The following is a 24765-nucleotide window of genomic DNA, read 5'->3' as shown; positions in this document are numbered from 1 at the left end:
CCCAGATTTCAAGTCCTGGGCCTCCTGCAGCAAGCCTGTGCTTGTGAGTGACCCACACTTCAGTTGTCTGAAGTGCCTCGGAGAGACTCATATCAGGGACCACTGCCAGGTCTGTTGGGACTTCAAGCCCCGTATGAAGAAGGACAGGGAGGCCATCTGGAAGTCCCTCCTGATGGAGGCAGCACTCTGTCCCTCTTCGGAGCTAAGCTGGTCCAACTCAGCACCCAGTGCCTCTGTGTCAGTACAGAGTGCTCCTCCTGCCATGAGAGACTCTCGGCACCATTCACCTTTTGAAGAAAAAACTTGAGAAGCAGCTCGAGAGGGGACGTTCCCTGAAGAGGGTCAAGCACGGGGAGCACAGTGGAGACAGTGTCTAGCCCCTCCTCTGCCCCTGTTCTGAGAGGGGCAGTGTCAACTCTGCCTTGTAGGCAGGCTCCGTTGAGTCAAGTCCCAGACTATCCCATTCCTTTGGAAGGGCAATATGGTACCAGCAGGATTGCAGTACCACGTACCCCGGAAGCGTTGCTTGTGGCCAGAGACCTGGCTTTTGGTGCCACTGTCACCATCAGTACAGGAGTCAGCGGCATCAATACCAGGGAGCAGAAGGGAGCATGTGGCCCCAAGTGCCAGTTCGGTAGCAGCCTCCTCAGGTACCTTCTAGAGGGAAACCATCCCTACTTGCCCCAATGCAGGTCTTTTCTCCCTGGCATCAACGTATACCACCCCTCCATGGTCCCCGGAGGAAGGTTTGTTATTGGTCTCAGAATCATAGAATATCAGGGTTGGAAGGGACCTCAGGAGGTCATCTAGTCCAACCCCCTGCTCAAAAGCAGGACCCATACCCAATTAAATCATCCCAGCCAGGGCTTTGTCAAGCCTGACCTTAAAAACTTCTAAGGAAGGAGATTCCACCACCTCCCTAGGCAACTCATTCCAGTGTTTCACCACCCTCCTAGTGAAAAAGTTTTTCCTAATATCCAACCTAAACCTCCCCCACTGCAACTTGAGACCATTGCTCCTTGTCCTGTCCTCTTCCACCACTGAGAATAGTCTAGAACCATCCTCTCTGGAACCACCTCTCAGGTAGTTGAAAGCAGCTATCAAATCCCCCCTCATTCTTCTCTTCTGCAGGCTAAACAATCCCAGTTCCCTCAGCCTCTCCTCATAACTCATGTGTTCCAGACCCCTAATAATTTTTGTTGCCCTTCGCTGGACTCTCTCCAATTTATCCACATCCTTCTTGTAGTGTGGGGCCCAAAACTGGACACAGTACTCCAGATGAGGCCTCACCAATGTCGAATAGAGGGGGACGATCACATCCCTCGATCTGCTCGCTATGCCCCTACTTATACATCCCAAAATGCCATTGGCCTTCGTGGCAACAAGGGCACACTGCTGACTCATATTCAGCTTCTCGTCCACTGTCACCCCTAGGTCCTTTTCCGCAGAACTGCTGCCTAGCCATTCGGTCCCTAGTCTGTAGCTGTGCATTGGGTTCTTCCGTCCTAAGTGCAGGACCCTGCACTTATCCTTATTGAACCTCATCAGATTTCTTTTGGCCCAATCCTCCAATTTGTCTAGGTCCCTCTGTATCCTATCCCTGCCCTCCAGCGTATCTACCACTCCTCCCAGTTTAGTATCATCCGCAAATTTGCTGAGAGTGCAATCCACACCATCCTCCAGATCATTTATGAAGATATTGATCAAAACCGGCCCCAGGACCGGAGTGGAGAAGTGGAGTCATATTTCCACTCGAGGAACCACAGCCAGTTCTCCACCCAGGCAGCCCAACCAGTCAGTGGACCCAGGTACAGGGGTACTGCCAAGCACTTGGGACTGGCCTATGTAGATGCAATGGCCTTTTTGGAACCTGTGGGGGTTTCTTCCTATGCAAGAGCCCTCTTTCAGATGCTCGAAATCCGTAGTCTCGGAATGAAGTGCCCCTATCCATATGACCGGCACCCGACATGGACTCTGGTGCCAAGCATTAGGACCTAGATTTATGGGACCCAATTGTTGCAGAAGGTGAGGAAGAGGACCTCTCGACTGGTGCAGGACTGTTCTTCCTCCTCACCCGGATGAGGCAGTGTTTGGGGCGTGTTTGTCCTCCTGCACAGTGACTTAGTAGTAGCTCACCAGGAGCTATTGAAAAGAGTGGCCTCGAACCTTGGGCTGGAAGTGGAGGTAGAGTCCTTCCATAGCCTGGTTGATATCTTGTCTGATGCAAGCCCATCGAAGGTGACCCTCCCTCTCAATGAGGCCATTATTGGACCGGTTAAAGCCTTGTGGCAAACTCTGTCCTCCTTGTCTCCCACCACAAAAGAGACCTAAAAGAAGTACTTTGTTCCAACCCCAGGCTGCGGGTACTTGTTCTCTGATCCCCCCCCCCGGGGTCCTGAGTGGTTTCAGCGGCCAATGAGAGGGAGAGCAAGAAATGACCTCGAAAGCAAAAGATTCAGAGACTAGACCTTTGTGGTAGAAAGAGGGTCTACAGCTCTGCTTCTCCAACCAGCAGGCGTTGCTGGGGAGTTAACGGTTTTAATGTCGGAGTCGATGATGAAGTTCAAGGATTCTCTTCTCCAGGAGTCCAGACAGGAGTTCTCCACTCTGGTGGAGGAAGGGAAGTCTGTGGGCAGAGCCTCCCTGCAGGCTGCCCTGGATGCGGCAGATTCGGTGGCTAGATCCATGGTTTCTGCAGTGGTCATGAGCAGATGCGCGTGGCTTCAGTTCTCGGGTCTACCAGTGGAGGTCCAACAATCCATTCAGGACCTGAAGGTACTTTGCTCTTCCCTGCGCAAATGGATGCGAAGCTTCACAGCCTGAAGGATTCCAGAGCCACCCTCAAGTCTCTAGATCTATATGCACCAGCGCCTTCCAGGAAACTTCAGGCCTCAACAACTGGTCCACTTCCCAACTCCATCGCTGTGCCAGGACCTGTTTTAGAAGTGAAACAGGTTATAAAAACAGACATCCCACCCACTTTGGCCTTGCTGACAGACTCTCACAGACACTCCAGAGGATCCAAGCAGAACTTTTGATGGGGAGTTCAAGTGCATTATGCCGGTTCCTGTACTGGATCCTGCCCCACTTTGGTTTTTGAACCATTGCTCTTGCTTCAGCCAGGCATGTTCCCATATCACCTTGGACTGCTGGGTAAGGAGTATGGTGGAGGAAGGTTATACTGTCCAGTTTATTTCCATTCCTCCCTCCCACACCCCTTTCACATCCCTCTTCAGGAACCCTTCTCATGAGCAACTTTTGGCCTAGGAGGTGCAAGCCCTCCTCTGGGTTTGGGCTGTGGAGGAGGTACCTCAGAGTTTGAGGGGAAAAGATTTTTACACCTGTTGTTTCCTAATCCTGAAGGCCAAAGGGGGTCTCGGATGCACCCTAGACCTGAGTTTCCTCAAGAGTTCTCTGAAGAAACTGAATTTTTGCATGGTATCCCTGGCCTTCATTATCCCCTCCTTGGATCCAAAGGACTGGTATGCTGCCTTCAACTTAAGACGCCTGTTTTCACACCTCCATTTTTCGGGTTCCAGGCAATGTCATCCCTGATATCGTAGGTCAGTGCACGCCCTGTCATGACAGCCAGTTTTTGCCTCAGATTATTGGATCATATGGCTGCATGCACGTACATAGTACCGCTTGTGAGACTGTGCCTCAGACCCCTTCAAGTATGGCTGGACTCGGCGTACTCGCCAAGCCGTCGTCATTTGGACACAGTGCTTACAGTTCCTGCCCAGGTCCTCGCCTCTCTAGATTGGTGGAGGGACTCCTGGTCGGTAGGCTTGGGCAGTCCCTGACCATCAGTATCCCTAACCTTGGATGCGTCCGAGCTAGGTTGGGGTGCTCACCTTAAGCAACTCAGAACTCAAGGTCTGTGGTCCCAGGAGGAACTTTCCTTACATATAAATGTCAGAGAACTGAGTGGTTCACCTAGCATGCCAAGTGTTTATACTCTAGATTGTAGGCAAGGTTGAGTGAGTCCTTACGGGCAATACAACAGCAATGTTTTACATCAACAAGCAGGAAGGGGCATGCTCTTCTCCTCCCCTCCCCGTGTCAAGAGGCCATTCACTTGTGGGAATTCTGTGTGAAGCACTCGATCCACCTCAAAGCTTCTCACCTTCCGGGAGCCTGGAGCAATCTGGCAGATCACCTCAGCAGATCTTTCTCCTCTCACCACGAGTGGTCCCTTCACCCCGGTATAATCAGGACCATCTTCGAGCAGTGGGGGACTCCCCTCAAAGACCTGTTTAAAACCAAGCAAAACAGAAAGTGTCAGCAGTTTTTGCTCTCTACGTGGGTGCAGCCTGGGCTCGCTTACAGATGCCTTCCTACTCCATTGGACAAAGCATCTGTTATGTGTGTTTTTGTCCCCCTTCCCCCCCACCCCCATTCCTCTCATGCACAAAGTCTTACTCAAGGTCAAGCAGGATAGAGCAAAGGTTATTCTTATAGCCCCAGCATGGCCACACCAGCACTGGTTGGGCATCTTATTAGACCTGTCAGTAGCGATCCCAGTGCCGTTTCCTCCCCTCCAGACCTGATCTCACAAGATCACAGCCGATTGCTCCGCCTGAATGTCAAGGTTCTCCACTTGACTGTGTGGAAGCTCCATGGAAGCGGAGCTGGCCTGTTTGGAGTAAGTCCGCCAGGTATTGCTAGACGGTAGGAAATCATCTACTAGAGTGACTTACCTCGCCAAGTGAAAGCGTTTCTCCTTGTGGTCATCCCAACGAGGCATCTCACCTGGTAGGTCACCTCTCCACTCAGTTTTGGAGTATATGCTTCATCTGAAAGAGCAGGGCTAGTTGGAGTGCACCTAGCAGCCATCTTTGTTTTTTTTCACATAAAATGTCCATTCACTTTAAGGGCTTATAGAGATTATAACCACAAATTAATGAACCCATTCCACAGTGGGACCTAAACCTGATCCTGTTAAGACTCTCAGGCCCTTCCTTTGAGCAGCTGGTATTGTGCCCCTTGTCGTACCTCTCCTGGAAGGTCGCCTTCCTATTGGCGATTACCTCAGCCAGGATGGTCTCGGAGATCAGGGGCCTTACTTCAGACGCCCCGTATATGGTGTTCTTTAAGTACAATTTCTCCCCCACTCCTGTGTTCCTCCCAAAGGTGGTTACGTGCATAATAACCACTCTATATTTCTGCTAGTATTCTTCCTGGAATCGCACAAGAATAGGGAGGAGTAGCGCCTTCACACATTGGATGTTAGGCAGGCCCTCGCCTTCTATACACAAAGGACCAAACTGTTTTGTAAGCCCACGCAGCTCTTCCTGGAAATAGCAGACAGGGTGAAAGGCCTACCAATTTCGGCCCAAAGAATTTCATCCTGGATCACTTCCTCCATTCGCATGTACTGTGACCAGGCAGGTGCTCCACTTCTTGCTATCTTGACAGCTTACTCGATGAGAGCTCAAGCTTCCTCAGTCGTGTTTCTGGCCCAGGTCCCAACCCAGGATATTTGTAGAATGGCGACTTGGTCATTGGTGCATACCTTTTCATCCCGCTTTGCCATCACACAGCAGGCTAGAGGTGATGCTGCGTTTGGTAGAGCAGTCCGCATATATGTGAACTCCAAGCCCACTTCCTAAGGTTCCACTTGAGAGTCACCTAACATGAAATGGACTTGAGGAAGCACTCGAAGAAAAAATGGGTACTAACCTTTCCGTAGCTTCTGTTCCTCTAAATGTGTTGCTCATGTCCATTCTGCGACCCATTCTCCTGCCCCTCTGTCAGAGTTAGCCAGTAAGAAGGAACTGAGAGGGTGCGGAGCCAGCCAGGCCCCTTATATATGCTTATATCTAGCACCAAAGGGTGCTAGAGTTGGCCCAACAGATACCATTGAGGGAAAAAATTCCCTGACAACTGTGCGTGTGGTGCATCCATACCTCATGTGGAATGGACATGTGCAACACATCTTGAAGAACAACAGTTACGAAAAGTTTAGTAGCCATTTTTTATGAACTGACACTGCATTATGCAAAGAACATTTTTAAGTGTGTGTTCTGTAAAACTATAAAGAGCTCTTACACTTTATGAAGTATTTCTTATCTTCAGTCTTTGCTCTCATGTTTGTGTATATAAATGTGTGTAGGTGTATCAAGGTGTGAAGAAACATGGCTTCTTGCAGCCTCACATGTTAGCAGAGCAGGAGGTAGTCATCACCACTTATGATGTCCTTCGCACTGAGCTGAACTACGTGGACATCCCACATAGTAACAGTGAAGATGGGCGCCGTTTCAGGAACCAGAAGCGGTATATGGCTATCCCAAGTCCCTTAGTAGCAGTGGAGTGGTGGAGGATCTGTCTAGATGAAGCACAGATGGTTGAATGCACCACTGCAAAGGTGAGGAAGTCTCCTGGGCATGCCTGTATTGAAAAGATTTGATAAGATTATTGTAACTTAAAGAAAAAAAAATAAGATAAAGCTGCTTCTTGACTCTTAATGTGTATTAAACATAAACTTGTCCTTGTAATCTGTTCTTCAGAAGTACTAATGGCTTGCTTCCTCTTGGAGATATTTACTGTTAAATGATTCCCCATTGAAGTTTTGGCATGCTATGATGTGTATCTAGCTCAAAAAGTATTTAACATAATTCATACCAACAGTTTAAAGAACTAGGTCATCATGCTGTATACAGTGTTTGATAGTTTCAAAGAACGCATTAGCCTGTTCAGTGACCTGGTTTAGAGGTATTAATATGTCCTTTAGGTCTAGAAACTATAAAACAGTCAGCAATGACTTGAGAAGCTCTTTAGGCTCATTCTAGCAATTTGTAGAGAGAGATTATTTTAGTTAGTGTGTGTCCACCCCGTTGCCCAAGGTAGGGAGATAAAAATGCCAACAGAAAATCCTACTCACATAACAATTTATGCCCAGTTAACTTACCTCCTTGTTGTAAACACTTCATCCAGTTTGAATTAGATCTGTGATAGATCTCATCAGCTGTCAAGTGATCCATTTGTTTTTAAAATAAAAGCATAATGAATCTATATATACATACCAGAGCCCTTCCGTGTGTGTGCGTGCATGTGTGAGGGGGGAAAAAACACAAGTGTATCAGTTCTGCTTGCATATCTATCAGTTTTCTGTAGTACAGGGGTTCTCACTCTTCCATAGTGTAAATGTCTTAAGTGTGTATCACTTCCACTTTCCCAAATGATTATTTAACATCCATATGGCAAATACATCAATTGCTTACATGTAAAAGTAATGTCAGGGAAGTATTTAATGTAATTTTAGTTGTCTTTTAATGGTAGTTACAGCTAGAAACAGAGGAGAGCCAGGACCATATTTACAGCAAACTCTGTCTGGAACATGCAAGGATTACAGAGGTAGCAATCTGAGACCTGTTGCTCTGGATCAGTTCCTTTCTTTTACATGTAAGCAGATACTGTAGTTACCACACATGTAGGGAAATCTGTGTGTGGAACCAAAGTTCTTACTTCTCTTACTGTACTAATGACCCTGATGTTTCTCTTCATCAGCCGAGGCACAATATCTTCTTTCCCATCCTTTCTTATTATTTAATGAAAAAACTATCTGTCTCTTACCTGTCAACCAAAAATACTGCTCTCCACAGGCAACTTAGGTGAGTAGCACAGTTGCCAACTTTCAGATGGTAAATAAGCATCCTGACTTTCACAGTAAGCCAAAAATCAAGCTAATCCCATTTCAAAACAAGGCTAAAACAAGTCAATCCCTAAGAACCCCAACATTCTGTGTGACTAGATCCCCCCGGCGTGCAGTCTGGGACTGTGGTGGGCCCACTGTGCACCCTGATTCTCTTCCTCCCCTATTTGCCCCCCCTTGCTCCTGCTTGCCGGGAGCCAATCCAAAAAAAAAAAAAGCAACAAGCTACAAGCCAAAAACTAGCCATCAAGCAACTCACAAGCCAATTAAGCAAAAACAAGCCCAATTTCAGCCTTTTTTTCATGGGTTTGGCATGTCTGGTGAATAGTGTTTTGCAAGGCTGACAAATACAATCATGGTTCTTCAGAGTGAGTGAGCTTTTTCTTGGCTCTTGTGGTCTTTTCGTGTTTTTCTACTTATTGCTATTCCTGTCTTCTCTCATTAGGCTGCAGAAATGGCACTCCGTTTGAGTGGAATCAATCGCTGGTGTGTCAGTGGCACTCCTGTGCAGCGAGGATTAGAAGGTAAGCTTTGTGTAGTAGTGTAGTCTGTTTGGGTTTTTTTCCCCAATGAATTGGGGCTCCAGGAAAGACAACTAAACTTGCCAATTTTGATATTCCTATTCTAGATTCCTGCAGTAGATATTTTGTATTCCTAGAGAAGAATGCTTATAGTTTGTAAGTCTTAATTGATTTCCTTTGTCATAATATTAAGACGCTATTGAAGGAGTGAAACTCTACTGAATTACAGCCACTGCTGGGGTGGTAGGCAATAAGCAATTGGTGCATTGCAGGTTGCAAAATAATGATGGAGAGCAGTATTTTTTTTTTTTTTGGTAACAAGATCCTAGGGAAAACTAACTCTTATGGAAAGTGTCATACAATCTTTAAAGTTATACAGAACAGACAGGACCTTAATATTTAAGGTCTCAGCTGAAAGACCACAGCACATAGTAAATTGCATGGAGCTTCATCTGTTTTCTGTAGAAGAGTGATGAACTGAGTCTGCTTCTGCGGTTTAAGCACTTAGGTATTTCAAACTTGGTGACATTACGTTACTGTGTGCTATTTTAGAATGCCACACCAAAAAAAATTTCTACAGTAATCTTCTTCTTTTGTCAGATCTATATGGCCTAGTGCTTTTTCTTGGAGTTGATCCTTACTGGGTCAAACATTGGTGGGATCAGCTTCTGTATCGACCTTACTGTAGGAAAAATCCTCAGCCTCTCTACAACCTAATTGCCAACATAATGTGGAGATCAGCAAAGAAGGACGTGATTGATCAAGTAAATATGGACTTTAAAAAAATTGCATGTAAATAGCACTTTCAACAAAAACATTTTTATGTATTTATTTTATTTTACTTTGCAGATTCAGATTCCCCCTCAGACAGAAGATGTGCACTGGCTTCACTTTTCTCCTGTGGAGAGACACTTTTATCATCGTCAACATGAAGTGTGCTGCCAAGATGCGCTAGCAAAACTCAGGAAGATTTCTGATTGGACTCTTAAACTTAGCAGCTTGGACAGGAGGACGGTCACTTCTATTCTGTACCCTTTGCTGCGGCTGAGGCAGGCCTGCTGTCATCCACAAGCTGTTCGTGGGGAATTCTTGCCATTGCAGAAAAGGTGAATTTTACCACTGCTTAAATTGAGTGCTGAGGGCTTGATCCTACACTCATTGAAATCCATGGCAAAGCTCCCATTGAACTTAATGGTATGGGATCAGGGGCCAATGTTGTTACAGTAAGTCAAAAATTATACCTGCCAGTTGAGCCACTTCGCAGCTATGCTGCATCAGGCATGATCTTACCTGACGTCAGAAGCTGAGAAGGATGCAGTAAGGTTATTGACACGGTCTCCCACAGTATTCTTGTCAGCAAGTTAAGCAAGAAGTATGGGCTGGATGAATGCACTGTAAGGTGGGTAGAAAGTTGGCTAGATTGTCGGGCTCAACGGGTAGTGATCAATGGCTCCACGTCTAGTTGGCAGCCGGTGTCAAGTGGAGTGCCCCAGGTGTCGGTCCTGGGGCCGGCTTTGTTCAATATCTTCATAAATGATCTGGAAGATGGTGTGGATTGCACTCTCAGCAAATTTGCGGATGATACTAAACTGGGAGGAGTGGTAGATACGCTGGAGGGCAGGGATAGGATACAGAGGGACCTAGACAAATTGGAGGATTGGGCCAAAAGAAATCTGATGAGGTTCAATAAGGATAAGTGCAGGGTCCTGCACTTAGGACGGAAGAACCCAATGCACAGCTACAGACTAGGGACCGAATGGCTAGGCAGCAGTTCTGCGGAAAAGGACCTAGGGGTGACAGTGGACGAGAAGCTGGATATGAGTCAGCAGTGTGCCCTTGTTGCCACGAAGGCCAATGGCATTTTGGGATGTATAAGTAGGGGCATAGCGAGCAGATCGAGGGACGTGATCGTCCCCCTCTATTCGACATTGGTGAGGCCTCATCTGGAGTACTGTGTCCAGTTTTGGGCCCCACACTACAAGAAGGATGTGGATAAATTGGAGAGAGTCCAGCGAAGGGCAACAAAAATGATTGGGGGTCTGGAACACATGAGTTATGAGGAGAGGCTGAGGAAACTGGGATTGTTTAGTCTGCAGAAGAGAAGAATGAGGGGGGATTTGATAGCTGCTTTCAACTACCTGAGAGGTAGTTCCAGAGAGGATAGTTCTAGACTATTCTCAGTGGTGGAAGAGGACAGGACAAGGAGTAATGGTCTCAAGTTGCAGTGGGGGAGGTTTAGGTTGGATATTAGGAAAAACTTTTTCACTAGGAGGGTGGTGAAACACTGGAATGAGTTGCCTAGGGAGGTGGTGGAATCTCCTTCCTTAGAAGTTTTTAAGGTCAGGCTTGACAAAGCCCTGGCTGGGATGATTTAATTGGGTATGGGTCCTGCTTTTGAGCAGGGGGTTGGACTAGATGACCTCCTGAGGTCCCTTCCAACCCTGATATTCTATGATTCTATTATTCCTACTAATTCCTAGGTGCCTGAGAAAGCGATTTTGATTGTTCTGTATTTGGCACTCTTCCAAGGACTGACCTTTTACTATGATGACGAGAGGCACTATACTGATGGAGTTACCATGTTTATGATGGGATACAAAACTGAGATCCTAAATTCAGTGGAATTTATTTTGTCTTCAGTGTTTGCTGACAAACATTGCGCTAGAGCATGAGCACTTGAAAAATTAAACTGACTAGGAAAAAACAAGAGAGCCTATTTAGCCTGCAGGATTCACTGTCTAAAAGAAGAGTTATTCACAAGGTGAATAAGCAGTACAATATAGGTTTTTTTAAAACATTGTTTTAAATAAACTGTTAATAAAGAACTTCTGTGTTTTAAAATAAATTTAGGGCTAGACTTTCAAAATCTGTTTGCATACTTTTGTGTGCACACTTGTAAAGATCTTTCTCTCCCCCCACATGCAACCCATAAGGCAGAGGTGGGCAAACTATGGCCCGCGGGCCACATCCGTCCTGCCCAGCCCTTGAGTTCCCCTGCCGGGGAGGCTAGTGCAGCCCCTCCCTTGCTGTCTCCCCTCCCCCGCAGTTATAGTGCTGAGCGAGCAGCGCTCTGGGCTGCGGGGCTGCATGCTCCTGGAGGGCAGCACGGCAGCGTGTCTGGCTCCAGCCGGGTGGTGCAGCTGCCAGACATTCTACTCTGAGCGGAATGGTAAGGGGGCCAGGGCTGGGGGCCAGTCAGGGGATAGGGAGCAGGGGGCGGCTGGATAGGTGTGGGAGTCCTGGGGGGCCTGTCAGAGGGTGGTTGGATGGGGCGGAGGTTCTGGGGGGGTGTTCAGGGGATGGGAAACGGGGGGGTTGGAAAGGTGTGGGAGTCCCGGGGGGCCTGTCAGACAGTGGGGGTGTGGACAGGAGTTGGGACAGTCAGAGGACAGGGAGCAGGGGGGTTGGATAGAGGGTGGGATCCTGGCGGGGGGCAGTTAGGGGCCAGGGGTCCTGGGAGGGGGCGGTCGGGGACAAGGAGCGGGGGGATTGGATGGGTTGGGGATTCTGAGGGGGGGCAGCCAAGGGGCGGGAAGTGGAGGTGTCGGATAGGGGGCAGGGCCAGGCTGTTTTGGGGGCCCAGCCTTCCCTACCCAGCCCTCCATACAATTTTGCAACCCCAATGTGGCCCTCAGGCCAAAAAGTTTGACCACCCCTGCCATAAGGCCATCACTGCACCAGCCCTGTCTTTAGCCAAAAACGGTTTAATACTGCTCCTTTTGGAGCAAGTGAGTGCTGCTCTTTTGGCTAGCAACAGTGAGTTGCTAGAGAGAAAGGTATGGGTGCATAATCCTATGCCAGGGACTGAGAGCATTGGCTTTTCTGCATTTTTTTTTTTTTTAAGCTCTTGCTGCCACAGGCAGGAAAGAATCAAGCTTGGCCCTTAATGTGAATGTATTTCTGCTGTTTTCAACCACCTTTTCTTTTGTTCCTCTCTGCTCTCTTCACGCATTTCCTGTGTCTCTTTCCCTCTGTCCTTCGTCCCTCCTCTCTCTCCTGACAGGGCACCTTCAGTGTAGAATTATGTCTGTGCTGTTGTGCAATAGCTATAGAAGCAGACAATCTGTTGTAGGATTTTCCTGCCTGATAGTTTTAAAGCTGTGGAAGCATGGGTGGAACATGAGAAATACCAGTACTCCCCCAATCCATAGCAAGTTACTGTTTGAGTACTGCCGAACATTCCAATGATGTACAAGTGCAGCATGCAAGCCATGCTGCTGAATGCACCAGGAATATCCTAGCACTGCACTGATTTCAGTGAAATGTTGATGAGTACAGCAGCATAGCAATTGCAGTGGAAGACAAGCAATAAAAGATGAACCCCCAGTAAACACACTGTAAGAAAAGACAGTTTGGAGATACCATTTATATATTTTCTTGTGAACAAGTGCTGTCTGTAGCAATGGACCATTCCCAGAACATGCAGAAGATTTGGCTTATGGCTTCCTTTATTTGCATGTGAATAAATAAGAATTCAGTGCCAGGTATTGTGGTGAATAGGAGAATTGGACTGAAACAAGGAAACTGACGCCTGGAGTGTGTTCTATGAGAGTGTTAATTTTCTCATCTAGTAAAGGCAGTGAGTAAGGCTGTCTAGCCATTCCTAAACAGGATACTTTTTAGGTTTTCCTAGAATTTCAACTGAATCAGGAACTTCTCTTGAAATTGATTATTAGCCTCAGATTGTTCAAAGTAAATGAATTAAGGGCTTGTCTACACTTAAAATGCTACAGCGGCACAGCTGTAGCACTTCAGTAGAGATGCTACCCATCGGTGTAGGTAATCCACCTCCCCGAGAGGTACTAGCTAGGTTGATGGCAGAATTCTTCTGTTGATCTCGTGCTGTCTACATGGGGACTTAGGTTGGCTTAATTACGCAGCTCAGGGGTGTAGATTTTTCAAACCCTGACCAACATAGTTAAACCAACCTAATTTTCTAGTGTAGGCTAGGCCTTACAAATTATGAAACTATGTGCTATTTTTGTTTTGCTTTTAGAAATTTCTTTCACTCTCCATGCTTATGAAAATGAAAGATTAATGGCGCTGGCTAGAGCTAAGCAGAATGAGAGCAGCAGGTGCTGTGCATATTTTCCAATACAACTGAGAAATGTAGATCAGTATAAATTGCAGTTTTAAATCAATAGCACCTCCATCTCCGATGCTGGAATGGCAGCAGGAGCATTGAAACTTTAGATAGCAGGAGCAAAGGTAAGGGGGAAACCTTAGTACAGGCGTAATCAATTACTTTTTGTCAAGGTCCTAATTTCTTGGTCAAGGTATAGTCAAGGTCCAGACTCCAGAGAAGAAAATCATTTAAAAAACCCCCAATAATTATGATAATAAGTAAATAAAAAGATTTCAGGTCTGTTCAAAAGCATCTGGCGGTCTGAATTTGGCCTGTGGTCCCCATATTGACTACCCCTGCCGTAGTAGGTACTGCAGTGTTGCTGGGAGGGGAAGATGGGGCCCAGTCAATGCGGCTTCTCCATACCTTCACGTCCTGGATCCAAACTGTGCAGGGGTGACTCCCGCATCCCTCTAGGACACGAGGAACAATTCCAGGGAGGAGCCAGCCCCGGGAACCAGAATCAGGCACCGAAGCAGCCTTAGCAGGGACTGTTGGATACTAATGTGATGGTGCTGATTTCTACCATTTTTACTCTGGTCAGTCTCTTCTCATGCTGATTGCTTGTCTGTTTCAATCCACTCCTGCCCAAACCCTTCATTTCAGCCTGACCCCAGTGGCCCTTTATGGTCCCTTCATTCTTCCTTCCCTCTTTCTTCTCCTACCCTCTCCCTTTCACCTCTCTCCTTCCCTTTTTCTTTCTATTTAGGTAATCTCCTGCTAAACCCCACTCAGAGAATTAAAAAAAATTAAAGGAAGGAAAGCATAGTGTAACTAATGTGACATTTGTCAACCATCGCTCTGTTTACTCGCTTGTATTGTTATCTCCTTTCCCCTGTACTTTGTCTTATCTATTTAGATTTGCTCATGAACTATTGCTTATTCATTTGTACAACCCTAACACAATGGGATCCCTTTTTCATTTGGCTCTTATGTATATCAGCAATACAAATAATAATACTTAAAGGAGAGAGGCCGGTTACAATGTGGAAAGATCGCTTTACAACAATACATACTCTCAGGCCCTGAGAGTCTGGTGGAGCTGTCATGTTGCTGAAGTAATGCATTGGTCCCGGAGGGAAGGTGCTTTTGAAAATAGATTGTATAGCTCTTTCTCTACAAGAATGGCCTGTACTTCCTTGTCTCTGGAGGAATGATGCTGTGTTGTTGCAGTGTAGAGACTTGGACATAGTGGCTCTGAATGAAGTAATGGGAGAAATTCCTGGCACTGGAGTTCTGACAGGTCTACTTTTCCCAAGTCTCCACAGAGTGGGGGAGTTCATTCCTATACTCTTGACGTGCACTCTTGGTTAGATGAGTGATTGGGGCACAGCCCGTAACTAGATGTGTGCAGATGCTGCAGCTGAAAGAGTGACTGCTAAAACTAAGTCATGTCACTATATTGTCCTTGAGAATATTTATCATGTGGCAAACATATGTTTGCATAATATGACCTTTCATGCAAGTGTAGCGTCTGTTTTCTTTCAAATTTGATCCATTAGATCTTTATTTCAGCACAATGACCATGGAGGAGCTACTAACTTCACTGCAGAAGAAATGTCGCACTGAATGTGAGGAAGCCCATCGACAACTGGTGTGTGCTCTCAATGGTTTAGCTGGTATCCATATCATTAAAGGTAAAAGCATACCGCTCACTATGTTAATTTACTCTGTCTGATGGGCGAGTCATGAGGTTAGCTATCATCATGGCAAAATGACAGGTCCATTGATTTCAGGGAAAAGTGCATTATGCGGTCACAGAAAACTGGAACTGCATATAGGCAGCAGCTGAAATCCTAACAAATTTCTCTGAGCTGACAGGGAAGAAAGAGGTGCAGTATATTGGGAACTGCATCACAGCACTTTCCATTTTTTAAATTTTGTAACGTTCTTTCTATGTTCACTTTCTAAAGTCTAATCAAGAGAGGATAAAAGCAACAAATCTAGCTTGATTCTGCTTTCACAGTGGTGTAATTCAAGTGTAAATCCATTGACGTCCATTGAGTTGCACTAGTGTAAAACTGGAGCAGATGAGGTGAATTAGCGCCATTATTTTCTCCCTTTTATTAGGGCTATGACAGTGGCTACTGTGACAGATACAATGGACACTTGGAATATCCAAAGATTCTTGTATCAACTTTGTAAAAGTTATGTGCATCTTTCTGGGGTAGGGATTATATTATGGATTCATGGGGGAACTAAAGGGTTTCCTGGAGGAATTAAAATCACTAGATGGTGACCAATGCAAATCCCATGGCAGTTAACCAGTCTGGAGAAGCCTCACCCCTGTGGAAAATTGCATAAACTGGTTTGATCTGGTTCAAAAATATATGGTTTTGGGTTCCTTGTTTGCCAGTACATTGACAACCTTGAAGCAGGGAGAGAGGTCACTCTCCTGATCCAAGAATGGACATGAGACTGTGAGCCAGAGGGACAGGCCCTGTGATAGTACATGCCAAGGTCTCCATGTGGAAGATGGGTGACAAGCTAAGACTTCATATAAGTTGTTTGTTGTTTGAGATGTTTTCTCTATAATGCTTTTGTTGTGAATAAATAATACTTTGCTTTATGAAGGCTGGCTGGTCACAGGTTAACCCTGTCATTGCCCCAGAAAGAATAGGACTGTTAGTGCTGAACTAAAGTCAGACTTGCTGAGGTGATCGGAATGAATTGCAGGGACGATCGTTGCCTAAATACCCAGCCTAGAGAGGGTGTCACAGGACTCTCTCCTGAGAAGGGTGATGGCTAGAGGCTGGAGATCTAAGAGGGGTGAGAAGAGGTCAGAGATGCAGTTACCTCTGGAACTGTGACAGCTACATCAAAGGTTTTGTGTAGGTAATAGAACTTGAAACACATAGCTAGCAAAGAGTGGCACAATGCTGGAAGTATGTGTGGTGCTTAATTTATCAGAAACATTTTTTGTCCTTTGCACATTCATTCCAGTCACTAAACTTTGCTCCTTTGATCTAATGGTCAGTGAAATCTTTGGCCTCTTCCCTAGAATATTATGACATTATACAGTATTTTAAACATTTTAGTAAAATGTGGTATTGAGGCTTTTTGTCTCTCATAAAGTGAAATTGCATTTCAGTTTCAATATCATATAACATATGGATGCTTTTGCAATATTGTTTTTAAGTTGTAATAGATTTTAATGGCATCAATAGCGAGGATTGATACTGCCATTTGAAGTTGAAGGTACAAAAGATAACCAATTTGGTAGCAATGATGACAATACTTTCCGCCCCCATGTCTGGAGCAATTGCTGTGTACACAGAGAATGTAAGAAATACAAGAAGGCATTATGTTGTTGCCATTGCAAACGCTGTTTAGTTGAAGGAATATTAGCATATAAATGGCAGTGTAGATTCCAGTTGAATCAGTGTGGGGGTTTTGTGAGTTCTAATCAGAAATCTGAAAAATGAAGCAAAGAGAAATAATTATGTGAATCTCTTACCAAGCAGCATAATTTACTTGGATGCTTAGTTCTAAATGTTCACAGCAAAAGTACAGCCTGTTTTTTGTTTGTTTTTTGTTTTTTGCCAAGTGATCTTTGTTAAAACTAATGAGTTGCATGGAATTACACCTGCCCTTTGTTTTAAAAATGAGTACTAATACTATAACTATCTTATGAATAAATCTTAGGAATAAGGATAAGAATAAATTTTGTTCCTTTCCTTCCCAATTGCACCTATTAATCGGATGTGGTCCTGGTGATTACCAGTGAACTCTGAAGTGTATAGTGAAGTGTAATACGTTTTGTAGCACCTAGTAGTTCAGATAAATCAAATCACATCATGTCATTTTTAGTTAAGCTGCATTAATTTCAACGGTCTCTTCAGTTTACCTGTTCAGTTCTTCTTTCAATAAAGCTTTTACTAGACCAGTGGCTCTCAAACTTTCCAGACTACTATATCCCTTCAGGAGTCTGATTTGTCTTGTGTACACCCAAGTTTCATCTAATTTAAAAACTACTTGCTTTCAAAATCAGACATAAAAATACAAAGTGTCACACAGCACTGAAAAATTGCTTACTTTCTCATTTTTACCATGTAATTGTAAAATAAATCAACTTGAATATAAATATTCTACTTACATTTCAGTGTATAAAATATAGAGCAGTATAAACAAGTCATTGTCTGTATGAAATTTTAGTTTATACTGATTTCACTAGTGCTTGTTATGTAGCCTCTTGTAAAACTAAGTAAATATCTAGATGAGTTGATGTACCCCCTGGAAGACCTCTGCGTACCCCCAGGGGTATTCTTACCCCTGGTTGAGGACCACTGTACTAGACAACTTCCCCACCCTGTAACTTGCCACCACTTTTTTTCAAGATATTTGGAACTAGAAAAGGGCTTTCACTATTATCTTACTGTCCACCCTTAAATTTTTATGTCCCATGGACCACCACACTCATTCAAAAGTTTTCCCAGACTATTAATTTGGTTACCTATCTTCTGTGTGTTGTTGGAGGAGAAGAAAGTATACGTAATTGTGGTTTTTATGATTTGCAAATGTAGCTTCAAGTTAATATTGGTTAATTTCTTCCTCAGGGTGCATATGGCCACTTAAACTATAGTTCCACTATTAAAAGTGATTGTGAAAATGGCACAAGAGGGGGTGAATAATGGATTTTTTGGTTTAGTGATAATTCTGAAAACTGAAAATGAAATTTTTTGGCAAATCAAAATAATTTAGTGCTTCGAAATAAAACATTGTGACTGTGGGAATTTTGACAAAAGCAGAGGACTAGATCCACAAAAAGGTCAGTGGGGAGAATGGGGTGAGCTTGTAGTAGGAGGTGGCTTCCTTTAAAATCTTTAGCCCAGTGGTTAGGGAACTCATCTGGGATGCAGGAAACATGAGTTCAACTCCTCCCTCTGCTTTATGTGAAGAAGGGATTTGAACATGGGTCTCCTATATTGTAGGAGAATTCTCTAGCCATTGGGCTATGGGACATTGTGGTATGTGTCTTTCTTAATCTCTCCTGTTGAAGCTGCTCCACTTTTTATAAATAATTATTAGCCATTGGAGCAGAGCCATTGAAACTGAGTCTCCCACTTCCTTGGTGAGTGTCCTAATCACCAGGCTATAGAATCATTCTTTCCCTGCCCCAGTGACTATTCATTGATACTGTATTATTGATACTGGTGATTCATAGTCATGAATTGGCAAATTCTGCATTTAGTTGCACCAGTGCAGTGGGTGTTGTAACAGATGGGTTCGTATTAGGGCTGAATTTGAAGTTTGAAAATATGACTTGTAGAATTCTGCTTGACTCTGAAATCATCATGAGTTTTCAGGTTTGACAATTGCGAAAACTATGTTTAACTTGGAAACTGAAACTGTTTGCTCTGGAAGTCACTGAGAAACAACAAATATGGTACCCCACAATGCCATTCTTAGACTTACTTTTCAGAGTAGAACTCCACTATGTTGAGTAAAACATTCTTCTTCAATTGGTGTTTTAAAATAGGCAATTTACAAAACCAAAAAATCAGTAAGTAAATAGTAGATGGTTCCTCTGAAGGCATCTTACATATGTTATAGATCAGGGGTGGGCAAACTTTTTGGCCCAAGGGCCACATCTGGGTATGGAAATTGTATGGCGGACCATGAATGCTCATGAAATTGGTTGTTGGGGTGAGGGCTCCGTCTGGGGGGTGTGGACTCTGGAGTGGGGCCAAAATGAGGAGTTCAGGGGGGGACTCTGGACTGAGGCAGGGGGTTGGGATGCGGGGTGGGGAAGAGGGGAGGGCTCTGGGATGGAGCTGGGGATGAGGGGTTGGGAGTGTAAGAGGATGGGCTGGGACTGAGGGTTTTGGCTGGTGGGAGGGGGATCAGGGCTGGGGCATGGGGGGGCATGGGCGGGGTCAGGGGTGCAGGCTCCTGGCAGCACTTCAAGTAGCTCCCAGAAACAGCAGCATGTCCCCCCTCCAGCTCCTGTGGAGATGCTCCAGCTCCTGCCAGATGGCTCTGTGCACCGCCCTGTCTGCAGGCACCACCCCACAGCTCCCATTGGCTGTGGTTCCTGGCCAATGGGAGCTGTGGGGACAGCGGTTGGGGCGGGGGTACTGTGCGGAGCCCCTTGGCTGCCCCTACACGTAGGAGCTGGAGGGGGGCATGCTGCTGCTTCTGGGAGCAGCGCGGAGTGGGGCAAGCCCCTGACCCCGCTCCCCGGCTGGAGTGCCAGAGTGAGGCAAGCCCCGGACCCTGCTCCCCAGTGGGAGCTCGAGGACTGGATTAAAACATCTGGAGGACCAGATGCGGCCCCCAGGCCATAGTTTGACCACCTCTGTCATAGATGATGGCCATTTGTGGCCATTTGGAGATAGAAATAATGTTGCATTGGTTCTAAGTGGATTTGAATTCTTCAGATGAATATGCATTGGCAGCAGACCTGTACAGAGAGGTGTTGCGTTCCTCTGAAGAGCACAAAGAAAAGCTCAAAACAGATTCGCTGCAAGTGAGTATGAATTTAAGTTCACAGGCATTTTTAAAATAGACATGTCAACGTGTACTTGACTGTTCTTGTATCACAGTTAAATTTCTTATGCAGCTATTTCTCATAGGGGCTTGCCAAAGGGACACTGTTAACTTGTTCTGTCTTCAAATATAACATACTGTAAACCAGTAGTTTTCAAACTGCGGTTCGGGACCCAGTACCGGGTCACGGAATGTAAGGCACTGGGTCACGGTGGCTCTGGTCAGCACAGCTGACCAGGCTGGCTAAGGCAGGCTAGTTCCTACCTGTTCTGACACCACACTGCACTCTGGAAGCAGCCAGCAGCAGGTCTAGCTCCTAGGTGGCAGGGCCACAGGACTCCATGCACTGCCCCCACACCGAGCACTGGCTCCCCCCCCCCCCCCAAAAAAAAATTTGAAAACCACTGCTCTAAACATTGTGTTCTATGACAAGTCCATGGAACTACAGATTTCTTGTTTAAAGCCACCATAGTGCAACAAAAAATTTGTAGGTTTCAGAGTAGCAGCCGTGTTAGTCTGTATTCGCAAAAAGAAAAGGAGGACTTGTGGCACCTTAGAGACTAACCAATTTATTAGAGCATAAGCTTTCGTGAGCTACAGCTCACTTCCTCAGATGCATATCGTGGAAACTGCAGCAGGCTTTATATATACACAGAGAATATGAAACAATACCTATTCCCACCCCACTGTCCTGCTGGTAATAGCTTATCTAAAGTGATTTCCAGCACAAATCCAGGTTTTCTCACCCTCCACCCCCCCACACAAATTCACTCTCCTGCTGGTGATAGCCCATCCAAAGTGACAACTCTTTACACAATGTGCATGACAATCAAGCTGGGCTATTTCCTGCATAAATCCAGGTTCTCACATCCCCCCCACCCCCATACACACACAAACTCACTCTCCTGCTGGTAATAGCTCATCCAAACTGACCACTCTTCAAGTTAAAATCCAAGTTAAACCAGAACATCTGGGGGGGGGGGGGGGAGGAAAAAACAAGAGGAAACAGGCTACCTTGCCTGTTTGTATAAAATTTGTATAAGGCCTTGCCTCTAATTTTTAGTGATGCACCAAAAAACAATGTGAGCTTTGCCTGCTGGTCTACAATAGAATTTAACAAGCTGTAATCTTGGAGTCTTGCATATCACTGCTAACATCAGTGGTACTAGAATACAGACAGAGAAATAGACAAAAGGCAGCTGTGATAGTTCCTGGTGAAGTATAAATGGAACCAAGTCAAATTGTTATATCACAAGAAATTATACCTCTAAGAGCATTATAAGACAAGAAAGAATAAAAAAGTATTGACAGTATCCCTTTAGGAAACTGTATTTATATTATGTGAATAACCAGCAACTGCAGATGATATTTTATATTTAAAGAACATGTTCAACAAGGTAAATTTGGACCAACTTTCTTTTGTCTTACAGCAGAAGCATGTTTATGTATTATGTCATGATAATGACAACTCAGAAGTGAGCTACTTGCCTGTTGGTTCTCTTACCACTTACGGCCACAAAGGGAAATGAAATATTATTTCAAGTCATTGTCCTCCATTGAGGTTCTCTAACACAGAACTTTTCACCAATGTGGAGTTGCTTTGGTCATGTTTATTGCACCCAGTGTAATATTTTTGTTTTGTCAATTCAAGCGCGATCTACCTCTCATTAATCATATCTGTACCAGTATATCAAACTGCCTCTGTTGATGTCTGAGTATCTCTCACTAAATAAATTCCCTGACATTGCAGGAACCTTGGGCAGTGGTGCACCTTTGTCCATCTTGTGCCACACAATAGTTTAGTCTCCTGAAGATTGTAATACTTCGGTCTAATTCTGGTTGCTGGGCTTGTTGTGGGGTAATTGGATGGTATTTAGTGGCCTGTGTTACAAAGGAGGTCAGAGTAAATGATCTGATGGTCTCTTGTGGCCTTAAACTCTGACTTTAATATAACAATAATGATGTTAATGAAACTATACTACTGTAACTTAAGAAAAATGGCAGAAGCTGCTCAGAGTTCATAATTTTTTTTCCCACTTTTCTGAAGTTTGTCTATTTTTGGGACATATAAACAACTTCTTTCCATATTTAGTTTTTAAAAATAATTTATAAAAGAATAAATTTTAAGATAAAAGCCTTGCATCTCACGAGGGCTTTAAGGGGAACAGCTGTGATCCAGTATATAGAGTACAAAGCAGAGAATCAAAGACCTGGGTTCTTTTTTAGACTTTCTCACTGATTTGCTGTGAGATCTTGGGGGAGTCAGGTAACCTAGTTCTCCCATTTTTGCTCTCTGTAAGCGGGGATAATAATACTTACCCACCTTCATAAGGTACTTTACGATTCACAGAGGAAAGCCCTACCTTTAAATGAAATATTTATTATTATTCTCATAAGTAGCCTTGTTCTGGGATTCCACTAATGATTTCATTGTTGCTGTACCAGATAATACAGTATATTGTGTTTCATGATAATTGTTGCTTTTCTCTATGTGAAGAGACTTCATTCTACACACAACCTGATGGAACTACTGACAGCAAAGCATCCAGGGATACCACCAACCTTGCGTGATGGCAGACTTGAGGAAGAGGTGATTGTTCGTTTTGGTGTAAATGTATTTTAAAGAACAATGATTTGCAGATTGTACTTTTTTAAAGACTGTAACCATCTTTTTCTATTATTTTATGTCAAAAGAAGGGGAAAAAATCATCAGGCCAAATACTCCAGGATAAGCCTCCAGCCATGTTACTCATTCAATCAGATGCAGTTGTACTGAGAGAAGGGAAAATGTCCAATTGCTGCTATTCTGAATGTGTGCTGATCTTTGCTACATTATGATTATATGTTTTGAGGAAACTTTAAACATTGATCACTAGAATTATGATCTTACAAGTGTTTACGTATGAATAGTCTCATAGTCAATAAGGCTAGTCGTGTAAAATTAAGTACCTCTCATAAGTGTTTTCAGGACTGGGTCAAATAGTGCAGTTTATAAAGAGAGTGTCAGAGGAGAAGGAATAAGTATTAGCCACCTCATGGACCAAACTATGGAAAGTACCTATATTTGAAGTTTACAAAGCGGTCTGTTGAATGTTGTGTGACAAATGATAGTCAACTTCTCAATTCACAGATATCTAGTGATCTCTGAACATGTTTTCACCAAGGGTTTTACTGGATTCTCCATTACTGATCACTTTTAAATTGTATGTTTTTCTAAAAAAAATGCTCTAGGAATTATTTTGGGGAAGTTCTATGGCCTTTGCTATACAGTAGGTCAAACTTGATCACAATCATAGAAATGTACGACTTGAAGGGATCTCAATAGGTCACCCATTCCCCTTCACTGAGGCAGGACCAAGTATTATCTAGGCCATCCCTGTCAGGTGTTTGTTCAACCTGTAGTTAAAAACCTCCACAGATGGAGATTCCATAACCTCCCTAGGCAATTTGTTCCAGAGCTTAACTACCCTTACAGTTACGAAGTTTTTCCTAATCTCTAACCTAAATCTCCCTTGCTGCAATGTAAGCCTATTACTTCTTCTCCTGTCCTCAGAGAATAAGGAACACAATTTATCACCCTTCTCTTTATAACAACCTTTTACATACTTGAAGACTGTTATCATGTCCCCCCACTCATATTTTCTAGACCTTTAATCGTTTTGTTGCTCTCCTCCGGACTTTCTACCTTTTGTCCACATCTTTCCTGAAGTGTGGTGACCAGAACTGGACACAGTACTCCAACTGAAGTCTCTTTGGTGCTGAGTAGAGTGGAAGAATTACTTCTTGTGTCTTTCTACAACACTCCTACTAATACATCCCAGAATGATGTTTGCTTTAGTTGCAACAGTATTACATTGTTGACTCATATTTAGTTTGTGATTCATTATGACCCCCAGATTCCTTTATGCAGTATTCCTTCCTAGGCAGTCATTTCCCAATTTCTATTTGTACAACTGATTATTCCTTGCTAAGTGTAGTTCTTTACATTTGTCCTTATTGAATTTCATCCTATTTACTTCAGACCATGTTTCAAGTTTGTCAAGATCATTTTGAATTCTAATTCTGTCTCCAAAGCACTTGCAGCCCCTCCCAGATTGGTATCATCCACAGACTTTATAAGTGTACTCTCTATACCATTATCCAAATAATTTATGTTAATATTGAATAGAACCAGCTCCAGGACAGATCCCTGCGGGACCTCTCTTGATAGGCTTTTGCAGCGTGACTGTGAACCATTGATAACTACTCTGAGTATGGTTTTCCAGTTGTGCATCCACCTTATTGTAGATTCATCTGGGCTATAGTTCTCTAGTTTGCTTATGAGAAGGTCATGTGACATAGTATCAAAAGCTTTACTAAATTGAAATATATCACATCTACTGCTTCTGCCCTATCAAATGGTCCCTTATGGCCTTAGAGTACGTGAATGTCCCTCTGCTAAATTTCATGTATAATAAACACACCTTGCTGCCTTAACCTTTTCTTCTCTGTCTAGTAGCGTAAGCTGGTGGGTGATTTCATCAGTGAGGGAAAGGAAATAAATTTCCAAGCATCAGGGGTTGTCTATACTGTGCATTAGTCCTCACCAAAGGTGTGTAAGTTCTAGTGCACCCATATGTATTGTGCACTAATTGGCTTATGTGAAATAGGACTCCAGAGAACTTTTAGTGCATACCAGCAGGGTCCACACTTCAGTTAGTGTGCAACATGCTAGTGTGTATTAGAATCTCCATTCCTTTGGTGTGGACTACTACACTGTATAGACAAGCCCTTAGTCTCTTTAATATCCTTTCTGAAGCCCAGTGTCTTCCATGGTTCTGGATGTCTGGGCTACTCTTCTTTCTCTGCAGCTTTATGGAGGTGGATCGATGTTTGGCTCCACACACTCTGGCCACGCCCCCTCCACTCTCACTTGCCAGCAGATTTCCTGCTGCCTCCATGGCAGCAGACTGGAGCAGTTTCTGTTGCTTCCGTCC

General features: G+C 44.4%; 1 protein-coding gene across 2 annotated transcripts in view; it reads left to right on the top strand.

Annotated features, from left to right (window-relative positions):
• SHPRH (SNF2 histone linker PHD RING helicase) overlaps positions 1–24765 on the top strand; it is a 143035-nt gene that overhangs the window by 51545 nt on the left and 66725 nt on the right. For both annotated transcript variants that reach the window (XM_084624118.1, XM_084624119.1), the window contains exons 10-16: positions 6116–6367; positions 8100–8178; positions 8776–8939; positions 9025–9281; positions 14816–14937; positions 19681–19769; positions 22287–22379. In XM_084624118.1, the coding sequence (XP_084480244.1) occupies positions 6116–6367; positions 8100–8178; positions 8776–8939; positions 9025–9281; positions 14816–14937; positions 19681–19769; positions 22287–22379 (1056 nt within the window). The remainder of the gene's footprint in view (positions 1–6115; positions 6368–8099; positions 8179–8775; positions 8940–9024; positions 9282–14815; positions 14938–19680; positions 19770–22286; positions 22380–24765) is intronic.

This window comes from Lepidochelys olivacea, assembly GCF_965140295.1.
Source record: "Lepidochelys olivacea isolate rLepOli2 genome assembly, chromosome: 3".
NCBI classification, from domain to species: Eukaryota; Metazoa; Chordata; order Testudines; family Cheloniidae; genus Lepidochelys; species Lepidochelys olivacea.
The sequence above is the reverse complement of the archived record's forward strand: the minus strand, read 5'-3'. Positions and strand labels throughout refer to the sequence as shown.